This window comes from Geotrypetes seraphini, chromosome 4 (genome assembly GCF_902459505.1).
Source record: "Geotrypetes seraphini chromosome 4, aGeoSer1.1, whole genome shotgun sequence".
NCBI classification, from domain to species: Eukaryota; Metazoa; Chordata; class Amphibia; order Gymnophiona; family Dermophiidae; genus Geotrypetes; species Geotrypetes seraphini.
Window position 1 is genome coordinate 122,894,154 of NC_047087.1, and position 17,651 is coordinate 122,911,804.

Here is a 17,651-nt window from a genome sequence, read left to right on the forward strand (position 1 = left end):
CTAATCACACCCATACCCAAAGACCAGAAGATCTCGCTCACACTGGCGTCCAACTACAGACCCATAGCGAGCACCCCCTTTTTCACCAAAATGCTGGAAGGGCTGGTCAACTTGGAATTAGTAAATCACTTAGATAAGTACTCTCTCCTAAATGACCACCAATCTGGATTCAGAAAAGGATTCAGCACCGAGACAGTCCTAGGCTCTCTCCTTAACCACCTATACAACCTTTTCAATCAAGGTTCCAGCGCCTTGATCCTACAGTTAGACTTCAGCAGTGCCTTCGATCTCGTGGACCACGAAACTATGCTTAGGTGCCTCGACGAAATGGGAATATCAGGAAGCGTGTGGACCTGGTTCCAAGGTTTCCTAACCAAACGATCTTATCAAGTGGTTCATGAAGGAAATTACTCTGAACCCTGGAAAAGCCCCTCGGGAATCCCACAAGGATCCCCCCTATCTCCCACCTTGTTCAATATATACATCTCTTCTCTAGGCCACCTTTTACTAAAGCTTAACCTAACTTATTATATATACGCAGACGACATCTCCATACTAATACCAATAACAAATGTGACCTCAACCAACTCAAAACATATCTCCTCCATCATGCTCGAAATAGAAAAATGGACTTTAAACTTCAAACTGAAATTAAACTCAGAAAAGACAAAGATTTTCCTTGCTAGCCCAAACGAGAAAATCTCCGCAACTACAATATATGTAAACGGCCATGATCACCCAATACTAAAAACCATAAAAATACTGGGAGTCACCCTGGATACCCACCTGACCCTGACCGAGCACATAAACTAGGTGACTAAAAAATGCTTCTTCATCCTTTGGAAACTGAAAACCATAAAAAAATACTTCGACCCGCTATCCTTCAGAATATTGGTACAATCACTGATTTTATCCACCCTGGACTACTGTAACATTGTCTACTTGGGAATATCTAAAAAAATGTGAGAAAACTGAGAATAGTCCAAAATACGGCCATCCGTCTAATATTCGGACTAAAGAAGAGCGATCATGTTAGTCCATTCTACAAACTCCTTCATTGGTTACCAATTGAAGCACGAATTCTATTCAAATTCTCCTGCCTCTGCTATAAACTAATCTGGGGACTGGCCCCCAGCTACCTACTACCTCACTTCGAATTCCACTCCTCTATTAGGCCTACCAGAAACCGTAACCTCTTTACCTACCCAAATATCATAGGCTGTAGATATCGCACCTTCTTTGACAGAACATTCAAATTTCAAGCAGGTAGACTGCAAACTTGGACAGGCTACTTCACTGATGCCGCCAGAGAATCATATAGTATCTTTAGGAAAGAACTAAAAACCACCTTGTTTAAGAAATTTATAACCTAACCAGACTTCTCCCCTAATATCGGAGCCTCCTCCCATCCCAAGGAGTCTGTCTACCCTCTTCTGCCAAAATTTCTATCTTTAATTGTTACCAGTTTTTCCCACTGGTGCCCGTCCTTCGTTCAAATGTACCAAGTTAACAACTTACTTCTCATCAACATCTTATGTTATCTTTTTCACCTTCGCAGTCTTGCACCTTTGTAACTCAAAGCACAATCTCCTTTCTCTTCTCCTACTTATGCTCTAAATATCGTCGACTGTATAATGCTACTCATTGTGAAACCGTGTAATAACACAGACCCTGTAACTCTTCTGTTACTATCACTAGATGTTCAATGCTATACTCTGTAATTCGCTGTCTGTACAGTTTCTCTTCATTGTAAACCGCCTAGAAGTCGCAAGATTGTTGGCGGTATATAAGAATAAAGTTGTTATTATTATTATTATTATAACATTGCGAAAACAGATAACTCTATGCATTCTCTGCAGTGCCTCTATTAGGAAAACTTTACTTATCCAGGAGCAAGGTATCATGATTCTCAGCACCACGCTGGTCACATCAATCTTGGTTTTTTCTCCTCCTAGAACTTTCAACCCAAGGCACACTCCACTTACAACTGTCTCCAACACTACTAACACAAAACAATGGATCTCTTCTCCATTCCAATCCTCTCTCGTTAGCACTAGCAGCATGGTTTCTTTCACTGAACACATAATGCCTTCACCTTTCCTGAAGCAAGTTTCTTCAAGCATCCAGGAAACCTTCAACTTAATGATATAATTGTTTCTAATGGACCAGATCTTCTGCTTGATGTGTGCATTTCAATCTCTAGATCCTGTCTCATGTCCACTCCCATCTATTCTGGGCTACCTACTTCATCTCTCTAATTTAGGCCTCAAATCAACTTGGGGCAGATTATCAAAACTAGAATCTGCCTGCTCGCTAAACTGGTTCCAGTTGGTTTAACGTGCATGTATTTTAGCGGTGGATTGTTAAAACCATGGTCTTTTCTGAATTTTCCTGCTGTCTCCAATACTGCCATACAATGAGGTCATTAATATTAAAATGAGCATTCTGAGCAATTCTCTATAATTGCTGAGTGATTCTCTAACCTTGTTGTGCCACATTTGTGGCCAAAATTTGCTGACAGGTCTGAGCTGTCATTGCCTTACTTTTTGATCAATGCCTGAGCGATGATTGGCTCAGGCACTGACAGGAAAGTAAGGATTGACATCTCAGACCTGTTGGAAAATTTTGCTGTAGCGGGAGAGATACCTATTCCCTCCCACCGCCAAGCAATGCCCCCCCAACACCTCCCTCCCCCAGCAGCGGGAGAGTGAGACCTTAAACAACCTGAACCAATTGGAGCCTTAGGCCGTTCCCCAGGATGCACCAGGGGAACGGCCTAAGAGGCAGGCCTGCTGGCTGGAGGGAGAAGGCATCCCTCTGGTCATCCATCATAAACAAGGAAAGGGGAGGGGGCGGGGAACAACGGGGCGGGGTTGCATGGTGTCTGGAGGGAGTCGGCATCTCTCCTGCTGCTGGTGGGAACCATTGCTTGTTAGCGGGAAGTAGTAGGCATCTCTCCCACTGCCGTGGGGGGGGAGGAGGTGTCGGGTAGGGCGGTTGCTTAATGGCGGTGGGAGGGAGTTGGCATCTGTTCCACTGCTGTGGGGGTGCGGTGGGAGGGGCATTGCTTGGCAGCAGGAGGGAGTGGGCATCTCTCCCGCTGCTGGGTGGGGGAGTGTTGTGGTAGGCATTGCTTGGTGGCGGGAAGGAGTGGGCATCTCTCCTGGATGAGTGGTGCTTGACTTCAGTGGCAAATCTTCGATTTGGGTTTGTTTGGTTTTTTAGTGTGTTTATTCTGTACATGCCTATCGCTATCACTAGTGATGGACGCATGCAAATTTAGCGACCCTTCACTACTTTCTGCCAGCCTCGTTTGCATAAACATTTTTGGGAGAATGACTCGCTTTTTTGAAATCGCTACAATAACGGCTGCGACAGTGGCTCATCAGTTTTAACGTGAAGTTTTGAGAATCTAGCCCTCAGTTCGAGTACATCTCGATACCATCAGTGCATTTCACCTTTATCTGTTCATCCCCTGGTATTCAGATTTATGAAAGGACTTTACCACACCAAACAATTATCAAGCTTCCACTTCTGGACTGGAATCTCAGCATGGTATTATCTTCCCTTATGAAGTCTCTTTGAGCTGCTCTCAATCTTCTCTCTCAAATTTCTCATTTGGAAGGTGGTTTTCCTCCTTGCCCTAACTAGTATCAAATCCACTCTACAAGATTCTACCACAACAGAGTAGTCCTTCAAATTCATCCAAAATTCCTGCTTAAGATCGTCTCAGAGTTCCATCTCAACCAATCTGTAGTTTTACCCACAAACATCACTTTCCGTCACCTCGCAAACTTTTTAAGTGCAAAAGTGCCTTTTTTTATATATGAAAAAAAAAATAATAAAGTGCCATGTGCAAGTTTAGAATCAAAGAAATCATCAGTGTATCAATAAAACTGTTCAAATCAAACAGTTCTTGATAACAGCAGTTTCCTCCAGTCAATCAAATATGAAGGAAAACTTAGCTTTCATGAGTCCGCAAGGAGTTCAAGCTCTCTCTTAGCAATCATATGTACATAAGAATTTGCCTCCGCTGGGTCAGACCAGAGGTCTATCGCGCCCAGCGGTCTGCTCCCGTGGTGGCCCATCAGGTCTTTTGTCTAGAACCTGTTCTTCCCTAATCCTGTATATCCTTCAAACCTCCTTTCTTTCTCCTTTATCTGTAACCTTCAATCCCCTTATCCTTCAGGAATTTATCCAGTCCCTCTTTGATACCTCATAATGTAGTCTGACCTATTACTCTTTTAGGGGGTGCCTCAGCTGAATGCCCTACAGAGTCCCCTGTTTCGTTCTGTTCCTCAGGGACACATCCCACTGCGTATGAAAAATATGTCCTTGTCTTCTCTCTTAAAAGGTTTGCGGGGTGACTAAAGGTGATGTTTGTGGGTAAAACCTTGTATGGCACTTTCTGCGCTGAGGATATACCCAGGTGAACTCCTTATTAAAATTTTTAGGAAGTTCCCATGAACTGATTGGTCACCCTGTGTAAACCATATTAAATCTAACTTAAGACAATTTCTTCCTTTTGAATAGTAGATGTGCTTTTTTATATTTTTGGTTTACATCTCAACCACTTACCTCCGGTTAAGCTTCTGAATTCCTTTGTCTGTAAATATACTCTCCAATTCAGTGGTTCTTAATTCCATCTAGCTGGTGACGCTGGACAATGTTACTTTGCTTATAGTCTCTAGATGCCTGGGGGGGTGGGGGTTATCTGACATCATGGCCTAAGCCTACCTCTTATCTGGTATTTTTCTCTGTTTTCGTCTTTTGATTCATTTCAATAGGTTTGGACTCTGATACTATTTTCAGTCTTCTCCAGTATTTGTGTCTGTACCAATCAGTTACACATGTATTGCTAATTCACACACTTTCAAGCCTTGCCTTGCATATGACCTTTCATCATCACATATGCAAGCCTTTGCCTGGCCCTCATTGTTAAGCAGTATATCCAGATTCTTGTTCTTGGTTCTTCTGTCCTCTAGTTGCTTTAGGCATCTGGGCAAATCAGAGCCCTACGACCTTTCCTGATGCATTCAGGGAGGGGCCTTAGGCTCTGATTGGTCCAAGATGTTTAAGGCCCCTCAGGTAGGAGGGGGCCTTAACACCCTGGGCCAATCAGAGCCTCAGGCCCCTCCCCGGTGCATCCCAAGATGCATTGGGTGTGGGGAATGCCCAGACGATGCAGCAGCAGCTGCAAGGAGGATGTACTGCCGGTTCATCAGTTTAGGTAAGGAAGGGGTGCAGAGGAGAGAGGGGGAGGGGGTCACTACTAGCAGGAGAGAGTGGGCATCTCTCCTGGTGGGGGGGGGGGCGTTCCGGACAGTATTTTTTAATTATTTTTTATTTGCAGCAGGAGAGAGTGGGCATCTCTCCTGCTGCAGGAGTGGTCGCGGCTGGGGTTTTAGGGGAGTGTTGTGATGCAGCAGAGAGAATGGGCATCTCTCCCGCTGCATCACAACACAGGGGCAGTGGGAGAGTGTGTTTTTGGTTTTGTTTTTTTACGGGGGGTTTTGCGCATGGGCACATGCAAATTTAGGAAACCTTTGCTGCTGTCCGGCGATCTTTTTTTAAGAATGTCTCAGGTTTTTAGTTTTGGCATCCGAACGTTCTCGTTAGCAAACCGTCGCTTTTTAACGCGGGTTTTTGAGAATCTTCCTCTTAATCCCTTATTTGTCCTGTTTTGAGATTGTAACCTCTGTTGAGCAGGGGACTGTCTTATGTGCTTCTGTACAATGCTGCATCTATCATAGTAGTTGTAAAAATGAATGTTCTGTGAAACCCTATGGGAACTACTTGCTGGCTTAAGGGTGGGCAGTTAGTCATTTTTTACCCATATAAATTATATTATTCAGGTAAATAGCTTCTGACAGTTGTGCTCCCTTAATGTATAACAGTGTAATTTTGTTATATAGATAATGAACACGTAATGGTGCAGTTTTGAAGATTTAGAATTGGTTTATTCCACTACATTTCCTTTTGTTTCCTTAATAAAAGGATTTCTTTTAAGTCAAAATATATTTCTTCTTTCTTTCTCTCTTTCCAACCCCTTAGTCTTGTCTGGAATCTCTCTCTGTGTGTATCTGAAATGTTTTTGCTCACTTATGTGCTCTCCTGGGTTTTTTTAATAGTGTTACTTTTGCTATTTTTTTCCCCCTTAGGAGATGAGACATTCTTTTCAAGTGCACAATTGTTGTCCTTACTAGGGAAAATGACTATCAGTGCATCATTTAATATTGTTTACATCTATACATCTGAGCTTTATCCTACAATAGTCAGGTAAGGTTTCTAGTTTTGTTAAAAAGCTGAACAGACTGTACTTGTATGCCTGCCTTCTGTCCTTCCTGTGCCAATCTATTCCACATTTGCAGGAGCCATTCAGGAAGCCGCTCAGCTCCGAGCAGCAGCGCCAAAGCGCGCTTCTGTTTGTACTGCTCACCGGCTGACTGAAGCCAGAACTTGCGGCAGCGACCAACTGGGTTAGCAGTGAGGCAGGAGCACAGAAAGCTCGCTCCTGCCTGCTACACCTCTGGACCACCAGGGATTCCAGTGGCAAAGGAGGTATGATAGACAAGGAAGGTAGGGGGGGATAGGGTGAAGAGCCTGCCCTGGGAGGGAAGGGGACTGTATGCAGTACCTGGCAGGGAGTAGGCTGGGTGCAGAGCCTGACAGGAGATAGAGGGAAGGGGACTGGGGGCAGAGCCTGACAGAAGAGGGAGGGAATGGGGCTGGTTACTGTGCCAGGCAGGGAGGGGGCTGGGTGCAGAGCCTGACAGGGGAGGAAGGGAAGGGGGCTGGATGCAGAGCCTGTCGAAGGAGGGAGGGGCCTCTGGGTGCAGATCCTGGCAGGGCACTTCAATATTAAGCCGCCTGACTTATATTCGAGTCAACCATTTAACCTCTTTTTGGGGGGGGAAATGGGAGTCTCGACTTATATTCAAGTATATACGGTACATTCACAACTTTTTATGTTTTTTCACAGACACTAACCCCCCTCCTTTACAAATCCGTGCTAGCAATTTTAGCGCCAGCTGCGGCAGTAACAGCTCAGACATTCATAGGAATTCTTTGTAAAGGAGGGGGTTAAAATTAACTAAACATGGAAGTCTAATCCTTTTTTAAATATAAACATTTTGGGTAATTTTAATGTGTGTTTTTTGGGGTGTGTTTTTTTTTGTTTGTTTGTTTGTTTTGCATAACAGAAGGGAGAAATGCATCCACACACAGAGATTTTTCTTCCTTCCTTATGTTCCAGCACTCTTGACAGCTGCACCAAAACCAGTCAGTATTACTTGCTCAGCACACCTAGACATTATACCTGCTAGTCAGAACATAATTAGAACAAGAGAAAAAAAATGGCAGAACTGACACACACAAGAATTGCCATACTGGGACAGACCAAAGGTCCATCAAGCCCAGTATCATGTTTCCAACAGTGACCTAGCTATATCCCAAGTAATTTATTTATTTATTTATTTTTAAATCTTTATTCATTTTCAAATCAAACAACAAGTGCACAAAAATACATCATACAAATAATTCCAATATAGCACTATAATATCTTACACATAAAATCTAATAGTGTAATAACCCCCACCCTTCATCACATTTTCAACTGAAATAGAACATACACTTGTTATATACCACATCTTCTAAAATTGCTCCCCAATTCCACCCTCCCCACTTGTGTGTGCTAAATAAAGCTAAAAAAGAAAAGGAAAAGAAAAGAATTGATGTCTATCCATCACAATACTATGCCAATGGCCCCCATATTTTTACAAAGTTATTATATGTCCCTTTTTGTACCGCTATAGCTCTTTCCATCTTAAAAATATGGCATAACGAATTCCACCAGAATGAGTAATTAAGATTCTTGTAATTTTTCCAATTATTGGTAATATGTTGAATGGCAACCCCTGTCATGACTAATAAAAGTTTGTTATTGTATGACGATATTTGACTCTTCTTTCTCATAGCCATTCCGAATAAAACAGTATCATAGGAAAGCGCAACATGGTTTTCCAATAAAGAGTTTACTTGAGACCAGATTGAATTCCAAAATAACTTGATATAGGGACAATAATAAAGTAAATGATCTAATGTCCCTGGTTCCAGATTACAGTGCCAACATTTATTGGACTTAGATTTATCTAATTTTTGTAAATGAACAGGGGTCCAAAACGCTTTATGTAACAAAAAGAACCAAGTTTGCCTCATAGATGCTGACACTGTACATCTCATCCTCCAAGACCAAATTCGTGGCCATTGAGATGCACAAATCTGATGCTTAATCTCAATGCTCCAAATGTTTCTAAGACCACATTTTGGTTTTTTATTCAAGTATCCAGATAATAATTTATACCACAATGCGACTTGATGTCCTAGGAAGTTTGCTTGGAAGCATAGGAACTCCATACTATATTGATTGTTAAGATTTTTCCATTCAAGGAACCCCACCTGAATAGCCTGCTTCAACTTCAACCATTTAAAACTTTGCGATTTATTAAGACCAAATCTATGTTGCAGTTGTGAAAATTCAAGCAGTTTACCATCTGAAATAACATCATTCAGAGTTCGAATGCCTGCAATAATCCAATTCTTCCAAATGACTTGAAATCCGCCGATTTTAATCTTGGAGTTTATCCATAATGATTGATTAGTTGACTTATTAATTGGAATAGGTGTTAAGTTACTAATATATCTCAATGTTTTCCATGTATCCATTAAAATTTTATTCTCTTTATATTTCCTAGGCATATTAATACTTGGCACGTGAACTAAATTTAAAGGGAACAAGAGGCGCCATTCTAAATACAACCAATCCGGGGCATTGTCTATGAGTTCTGGGAGGATCCAATACATACCCTGATGTAAAATATAGGCTTGATGGTACCTATAAAAATTTGGAAATTTTACCCCACCCTCCTCAATTGTCTTTTGCAAGGATACTAAAGCAATTCTAGGCATTTTACCAAGCCAAAGAAATTTTGTAAGAATACCATTAAGCTTTTTATAAAAGGACCCTTGAAAAAAAAAGGTATCATACTCATTTAATAACAAACCACAGGCAAAATCATCATTTTAATATTTGAACTCTCCCCCACCAAGAAAGATGTAAAGGATTCCATTGCTTACATAACTCCGTAACTCTTTTTAGTACAAATTTTTCATTTTCTTTTACTGTGCCATCAATTGTACTTTTAATTTGAATACCTAAATATTTAAATCCATCCTCTTTCCATATAAATGGAAACAAATCAAATAATCCTTTCAAACAATAGACATTTAAAGGTAAAAGTTCTGATTTACTCCAATTAATTTTATAACTTGAAAATTTACCAAATGTATCAATCAATTCCAATAGACAAGGTATGGTAGTCTCTGGATTTCTCAAATAAAGCAGAATATCATCTGCATAAGCTGAAATCTTATATTCCCTATCAGAGTAAGGAATACCTAATATCCCCTTTGCTTGTTGAATAGCTAACAATAAGGGTTCTAATACAATATCAAATAACAAAGGAGATAAAGGACAACCTTGTCTAACTCCCCTCTGCAACTGAAAACTCTCAGACAACGTATTATTAATATTTAATCTTGCAACAGGGAAACTATACAATGTTTTAATCATTTGTTTAAATCCAGAACCTATACCAAACCAATCTAGAGCTTGATAAATAAAACTCCATTCAACTCTATCAAATGCTTTCTCTGCATTTAATGAAACAGCAAAAGCAGGATCATCCAAATTCTTGGATAAATTTAACATATGTAACGCTAATCTAGAGTTATTAGAGGAATGTCTTTTAGCTACGAAACTAGTCTGGTACATATCTATGATATAAGGGAGAGCCTTAGATAATCGCATAGCCAAAATTTTAGCCAAAAGTTTACCATCCACATTTATTAAAGAAATAGGCCTGTAGTTCGAAACCAAAGTGGGATCTTTATTTGGCTTAGGCAAAACAATTACTAATGATTCAGCCATAGTACCCTTAATATAACCATTTATAAGTTGTGACTGATATAAATTTAATAAATGAGGGGAAAGGACATTTTGGAATGATTTATAAAATTCTACCGTAAAACCATCACCACCTGGAGCGGATCCAACTCTTAAGAGATTTCAATGCTGATTCTAACTCTTTTAGAGATATAGGCTCATCTAAACTTCGTTTTATATGCTCAGGAACCTATGGTCCAACAATTAAATCTAAAAAATGTAAACCATCCTTTTCCCTCTCTATATAAGGCTCAGAAGAATACAGGCCTTTATAAAAATTCAGAAACTGCTTTAATATTTGTCCAATTTGATTATTTATAATTCCTTAATCATCTTTTATTGCATTAATATTGTTTCTTCTTTTCTTTGCTTTGAGATAATTTGCCAATAATCTTCCCGCCTTATTAGAATTTCCATAATACATTGTTTGTTTGGAAAACAAATCTTTCCTTATCATTTTTGAAGCTAATTCATTATATTTACCTTTTGCTTTTAAAAGAGCTTGCAATGTATCTTGGTCTCATTTTTTTATCAATTTAGATTCTAATAATTTAATTTCTTTTTCTAAATCCAAAAATTGTATTTTAAGCTGTTTCCTAATATGAGCAGAATATGACATAATAAAACCTCTCATAGTAGCCTTAAAAGCATCTCATAAATTTTCCATGGATGTATCCTCTGATAAATTAAATTGAAAGAATTCACTAATTTGTATTTTAAAATCTGTCAAAAATTTGTCATCCACAAGCAATGCATTATCAAATCTCCACAGAGGTTTTCCATTCTCTGGTTGATTTAATTGTAATTCAACCCATATTCCTGCATGATCCGATATAATAATTGGATCAATAGAAGCTTTAATCACATGTTGAACTTTATGAGTTGGAACAAAAATATAATCAATTCTCGAAAAAGATTTATGAACCTGTGAACAAAATGAAAATTCCTGATCATTAAAATGAAGAATGCACCAGATATCTTTTAAATCACATGACTGAACCAAATTATCTAATCCTAAAGATTTTATATTTTTACTTTTAAAGGATCCATCACAGCATTGAAATCTCCAGCCACTACTAAATTAGAAGTAGCCAGTGGTAGTAACAAGCTCTGTAAAGTTTTGAAGAAGTCTTGTTGGTTTGAATTAGGGGCATATATATTAAACAACGTCAGGGTATTATTTTCCAAGCTCATATCTACGTGTAACCATCTACCATGTGGATCTGAATTTACTAACTTAAAAGTGGCTGTACTTTTTTTATTGATGAGAATTGCTACCCCTGCTTTTTTACCTGTAGCCGGAGCGAAACATTTTTTCACCCACCCACCTTCTAGTTTCTGCGATTCAATCATATTAAGGTGAATCTCCTGTAAATAGTAAACATCCGCATTCTGTTTTTTTTTTAAATGATAATACATTTTTCCTTTTAATCATATGATTCAGGCCATTGACATTTATAGAAAAAACCTTAAAAGACATCATGCTGAATAAGCATATAATATGTAAATAAATCAAGTAAATAACAAAATTTTAAATCATAAACATAGCCATCATCTTCCCTATTTCCAATTCTAAAGTCTGAAAAAATTCCTCCTTTAGCACACTCATTAATCCCTATATTTCGCCTCCCCTTCTGTAAACCAAACGATTTAATAATCCTTAACCTAACCATCCCAAGACAACATAAAAATCCCGCCCTATTCTCACCCAAACCCCCCCAATATAATGACTGCCTAAGAACACACATTGGAATAGTAACCCCAAAGCCCCCCCCCCCGGGCAACCCATATTTACTTACATCTATCATTTCATTAAAGAATTAGATCAAACCCTACCCATTTAAAACAATAAATTAATAATTAACCATATCAATACTTCATATTCCTAAAATTTAATTTTTCATTCCCAATTAAAAAATTCTTAATTAATTGGTTTATCTATAAATAAATTAATAATTAATATCATATCAATATATACTTCAATCCTTTCAAAAATCCTAAGTAATAAAACCAATTTTATGCTGCTTATCTTAAGAATAAGAGTGGATTTCCCAAAGCCATCTCAATAATGGCCTTTCTATCTCGCGCTAAGCTAACCAATTTCACCACATTCTCCAGCAATGAATTTCAAAGTTTAATTATAATGGTTGTGTGAAGAAATGTTTTCTCTGGTTTGTTTTATATCTACCACTTAATAGCTTCACCACATACCCCCTAGTCCTAGTATTTTTGGAAAGAGTAAACAAGCGATTAACACCTACCCTTTCCAATCCACTCAGTATTTTATAGACCGCTAACTTATCATATGACAATGGTTCCCAAAAACACTAAACAGACTTGTAAGCGGTAGCACAGGAGTAATAGTTCTAGGATTTAAGGGTAAACTAGATGCACATCTCCTTAAGAGTGGCATAGAGTGATATGGGTAAGGGTAAATTAGATGCACATCTCCCTTGAGAAGCATACAGTGATATGGGGACTAAAACTATTCCAGAGCACACCTGGCGGGGCCTCCGCGTGTGCGGATCACCGGACTTGATGGACTTAGGGTCTGATCCGGAAATGGCAATTCTTAAGTTCTAATGATTTTAAACAAAATAGCCTTTCCTGGGAGGAACAGAATGAAAGTAATAAATTACCGCCAGGTCTACAAATTTATACTATTCCCCAAGTAGAAAGCATTACAGAATCTCGAGACACCAAGGATAAAAAAAAATTCAAACATAATTATATTGAGAGTTTGAAGCAGGAACTCTGGGTATACCACTGCAAACATTCCAGTAGACCACAAAACTCTATACTTCTCCACGATATCTGAAGTAATACAGAAAATGTAACTCTTACTTCTGGTACAACAGAAACTCCCATTACTGAACAGATAGTCAACCTCTTCTCGCAAAAACTCTTATAGGGAGCTTCATTTGCATTCTTTTACTCCACCTTCCATCCATCTGGCTGTTCCTCAGTTGTCTTCCTACAAGTGAGACAGTAGAAGCTTGTCTTTTCTGCTCGTGTTTCTTTTCATTTAAAATTCGGTCTTTCTCACTGTTTGCAAGGCATTTCGGTGCTGCAGAGGATCCCCTTTATGGGACAGCTCTGGCTGTGGGAGAGCGCAGGCTGAGGTCAAGAGTCTGGTTCCAAGGGGAAGACTGTTTTGCAGTACACCCACTTGGACAGCCTGCACTAATAGTTCAAAGGCTCAGGGACCATTCCTTTGGAAGCATAGCTTGCTTCAGTTTTGTCCGCAGTGGGCTTAAGTGCAGGATGTGAGGCTTTGTGGCGGTTTTTGTCCAGGATCAGGGCCGGCTGCTTTCCACCTCTCATTTTGCATGCGCAGGTTCCAGTGGAAGTTGAGCTGTCTGGCCAGTACATCAAGCCTGAGAGTCAGTCAGAAGACTGGATTCCAGGCTTGTTGAGGTAGAAGTTCTCTCTGTAACCTGTCCGTTGTTTGCAGCTTCCACACTTGCAGAATGTCACAGTGAGTAACAGGCTGACAAACCAAATCAGGGGGGATTCTCAAAATTATTTTTTTTTTGGGGGGGAGGGGGGTCCTAGGGTTAGAGGTAGTTCCCCCACCTCTGAAATTGCTATTTTTTATTTTTCAGTATAGTTCTCCTGGGCTGTTTTTGGCACTAAAATTGCTACCTCAGCAGTCATCTTAAATTTCCCAGTTTGAAGACTAAAGCCTCTATCTGCCTCAAAACACCTTGTTTTTGCTTAAAAACAGGTGATATGGATTCCTCAGAGGAAGACTCGGGCTCCAACAGATACTCTATATGCTTCATTGTGCCCAAGAGAGGCTCAGAAGACAGAAAGTCAATTTTTAGACCTCAAAGCAGTAAATGCAGTCCTCAAGAAACCATGTTTCTGAATGGAGACTGTGAGGTCGGTGATTGTATCGGTTGTGCCAAGTGAATTTCTTGCCTCCCTGAATTATGTGGAGGCCTATCTGTACATTCCCATTTTTCCAGAGCACAGAAAGTATTTGTGATTCCTTGTGCTGCAGGAACACTTCAGTTTGCGGCCTTGTACTTCGGACTAGCCACAGCACCACAAACCCTCCCCAAGGTAATGGTTGTGGTTGCAGCTCACCTACATGAGATGGGCTTATAGGTCCATCTGTACCTGGATGATTAGCTAATCAGAGCTCAATTCAAATCAAAGGGCAGACTAGTGGTTCACTGCGTAATTGAACTGCTGCAGAAGGTGGGCTTGGTTGGAAAAGCCACCTGGAAGTGGGGCAGAGCTTGGAGTACCTGGGAGTCCAGTTTGACATAAGGGGAAACAAAGTGTTTCTTCCGGAAGCCCAAAGAGAGAAGCTTCTGCATCAGATATGAGGGTTTTGGAGCGAGCCCGTTCCGACGGCCTGACAGTACTTGCAGGTTCTGAGATCAGTGGTTGCAACCATTGATGTAGTCCCCTAAGCAAGGGCGCACTTGTGTCTGCTCCAGGAGGCGCTCCTTTCCCGATGGTGCCCACAGAGGGATGCGCTTCACTAGCAGCTTCCTTATATAGTGGAAGCCTATCCACTCTAGTCTGGTGTTTGAAACTACAATCTCTCGCCAGAGGGGTTCCCCTCTGCATTTCATCATGGATGACTCTGATGAGATGCCAGCCTTTATGGCTGGGGGGCACATTGCAAGGGGCATCCAATGCAGGGACGCTAGTACCCTTCCCAGAGGAAGTGATCAATCAACTATTTGGAAATACAGGTTATCTGCCTGGAGCTCCAGAAATTTGGGTGCAAGTTAACAGAACAAAGCGGTTTGAGTTTTCTCAGACAATGCAACAGCGGTAGCCTAGTCAATTGCCAAGTGGGCACCAAGAGCGCTACTCTGCGCTTGGAAGCTCAAATACTGTTTCAGTGGGCAGAGGCCCATCTTCTGGCACTCTCAGCAGTGCATGTGGAAGCAGTGGACAGTGTGCAAGTGGATTTTTTCAGCCAGAAGACCCTGGATCCCAGGGATTGGTCCTTGTCTCAGGAAGCCTTCACCTGCATGGTGAATCCGTGGGGGCACCCGACATTTGATCTGATGGTGTAAGCCAGTGTCCTGCAAACTTTCTCACATTGCAGCACCCTAAAAGTAGTGGCTGTGGCTTGAGACACCTGGAAGTGTGCGGATATCGTCGTGATGACATCACATGCATGCATGACATCATGTCGATGTCCGCATGTGTGTAAAGGCGCTCCAGGTGGGCCCTGAGATGCCAGTGGGAGGTGCCAGAAGGGAAGAGGACCAGAGAGAAGGATAGGTGCTGGTGCCCACTGATTGCCTACAGGACGTACTTCTTGTCATGAGAGGCATGTCCTATAGGCAGTCAGCTGGCGACGGTGCCTCTCCTCCCCAATGTACCGCAGCACATATGGCACACAGTTTGAGATACACTGGTGTAAGCTATCAACAAGAAAGCGGTTCAATTCTTCAGTCAAAGACGCGAGCCGGGAAGCGAAGGCCTGGACACCCTCGTCTAACCCTGGTCAAAGGCAGTTCTTTTACATGCCTTCCCTCTATGACCCATGATAGGCCAACTTCTGCGTAGGATCATGGCGCAATAGGGGATGATGATTCTTGTAACACCAGACTGGTCAAGATAACACTGATATGCAGACCTGGTCCGTCTGCATAGGGATCAAAGTCTTAGTCTTCCATGCTACCCACAGCTAATTACAAATTGCCCTGCAGGATCCAGAATGCTTTGATCTTACGGCATGGCTCTTGAGTGCATGGCACTAGTGTGTAAAGACTATTCAGATGGAGTGGTCTCCACCATTCTAAGATGTAGGAAAAAGTCGACTGTAGCAGCATGCACGAAAACCTGGAAGTGTTTCCTAACTTACATTACATTACATTACATTAGGGATTTCTATTCCGCCATTACCTTGCGGTTCAAGGCGGATTACAAAAGATTAATAAAAACGGTGTTACAATGGGAGAACTATTGATTAGCTAGAGAGGTAAGTAGTAGATCTTTTAAACATTTCACGGGTTGTTAAGGATAAGGTGGTTTGCAAAAGAATTAAGAAGGGGGTCACAATGGAAGTTCTGTTGTTATTACTAGTGAAGTAAAGGGTAGATCAATTGTCAGTTTTAGAGTTATTAAGAGTACGTGGTGTTATGGTTGCTTCAGGAATTTATTGAAAAATATAGTTATTTCTTTTCTGAATGTCTTGTAGTCTGGGGTGGTCGTCAGAAGGTTGGAAATCTGGTTGTCCAGTCTTGCGGTTTGAGTGGCTAGGAGGCCGTCGTGTAGTTTTGTTCGTTTTACTTCCTTGATTGGGGGAGGTATGAATGGGGAGTGCGTTTTCTGTGTCTGGTAGTGGGTGCTTGGATGAGGCGATTGTTCAAGTAAGATGGGCTGTCTCCGTTTAGGGTTTTAAATAACATGCAGTAGAATTTAAATTGGATTCTTTCTTGGATTGGAAGCCAATGTGAGTTGATGTAGGATTCTGTGATATGGTCATATTTTCTCAATGAGTAGATGAGTCTCAAAGCTGTATTTTGGATTGTTTGAAGTTGTCTAATCATAGTAACAGGGCAAGGAAGGAAGAGGATGTTGCAGTAGTCCAGTAGACCTAGTATTAGGGATTGTACTATAAGTTGGAATTGTTTTCTTTCAAAGAATTTCCGGACTAGTCTCAGATTTCTCATGATTGCGAAGAATTTCTGAATTGTTTTGTTTATTTGCGGTTGCATGGTGCAGCATCTGTCTATGGTCATGCCAAGTAGTTTTATGGTGGTTTGGATGGGATAGTTGATTGCGTTGAGTTCTAAGTTGGTTGTGGTTTGGACCTTGTCATTTTCAAGAAGGATGAATTTGGTTTTGTCTGGGTTGAGTTTAAGTTTGTGATCTTTCATCCAGGTTGTGACTGTTTCAAGTGTTCGGTGAAGTGTGTCTGTCATGGTCGGTTTAGAATGATCATATGGGATGAGGATGGTGATGTCATCTGCATAACTATAGGTGGTTATGCCTAGATTGTCCAGATGTGTTCCTAGAGAAGCAGTGTAAAGGTTGAAGAGGGTAGGGGGTAGTGGAGATCCTTGTGGTACGCCGCAGGGGTTTGACCAAGGTTCTGATTTTTCTTTGTTTGATTTTTCACTGTAGGTTCTGGATTTTAGGAAGCCTTCAAACCAAGAGTATACTTTATCTGAGATGCCTATTGCATCTATGATCTGTAGAAGGATGTTGTGATCTACTAAGTCGAATGCAGCAGTTAGGTCCAGTTGTATGAGAAGCATTTTTTTCCCTGTACTAAGGTGTTGTCTGACAGTGTCCATAAGGGAGCCTAGTAGTGTCTCTGTGCTGAAGTTGGTTCTGAAGCCTGATTGCATGGGGTGGAGTAGGTTATGGTCATCTAGGTAGTTGGTGAGGAGTTTGGCTACTAGGCCTTCTATAATTTTGACATATAGCGGAATGGAGGCAATAGGTCTAAAGTTAGATGGGTGGTTTTGTGGTACTTTTGGGTCTTTTTGGATTGGGGTGATGACGATTTCACTGAGGTCAGCAGGGAAAATGCCTTCTGTGAGCGTGGATTGAATCCATTGTAGAAGTATGGTGCGGAATTTTACACTGGAGGTAGTAAGGAGATAGGGGCAGTGGTTGAGGTCACAGGAAGCATGGCTGTATTTTTTGTAGAATTTATTGAGTT

General features: G+C 40.9%; 1 protein-coding gene across 2 annotated transcripts in view; it reads left to right on the forward strand.

Annotated features, from left to right (window-relative positions):
* SLC22A15 (solute carrier family 22 member 15) overlaps positions 1–17,651 on the forward strand; it is a 177,642-nt gene that overhangs the window by 111,702 nt on the left and 48,289 nt on the right. For both annotated transcript variants that reach the window (XM_033943273.1, XM_033943274.1), the window contains one exon: positions 6,162–6,279. In XM_033943273.1, the coding sequence (XP_033799164.1) occupies positions 6,162–6,279 (118 nt within the window). The remainder of the gene's footprint in view (positions 1–6,161; positions 6,280–17,651) is intronic.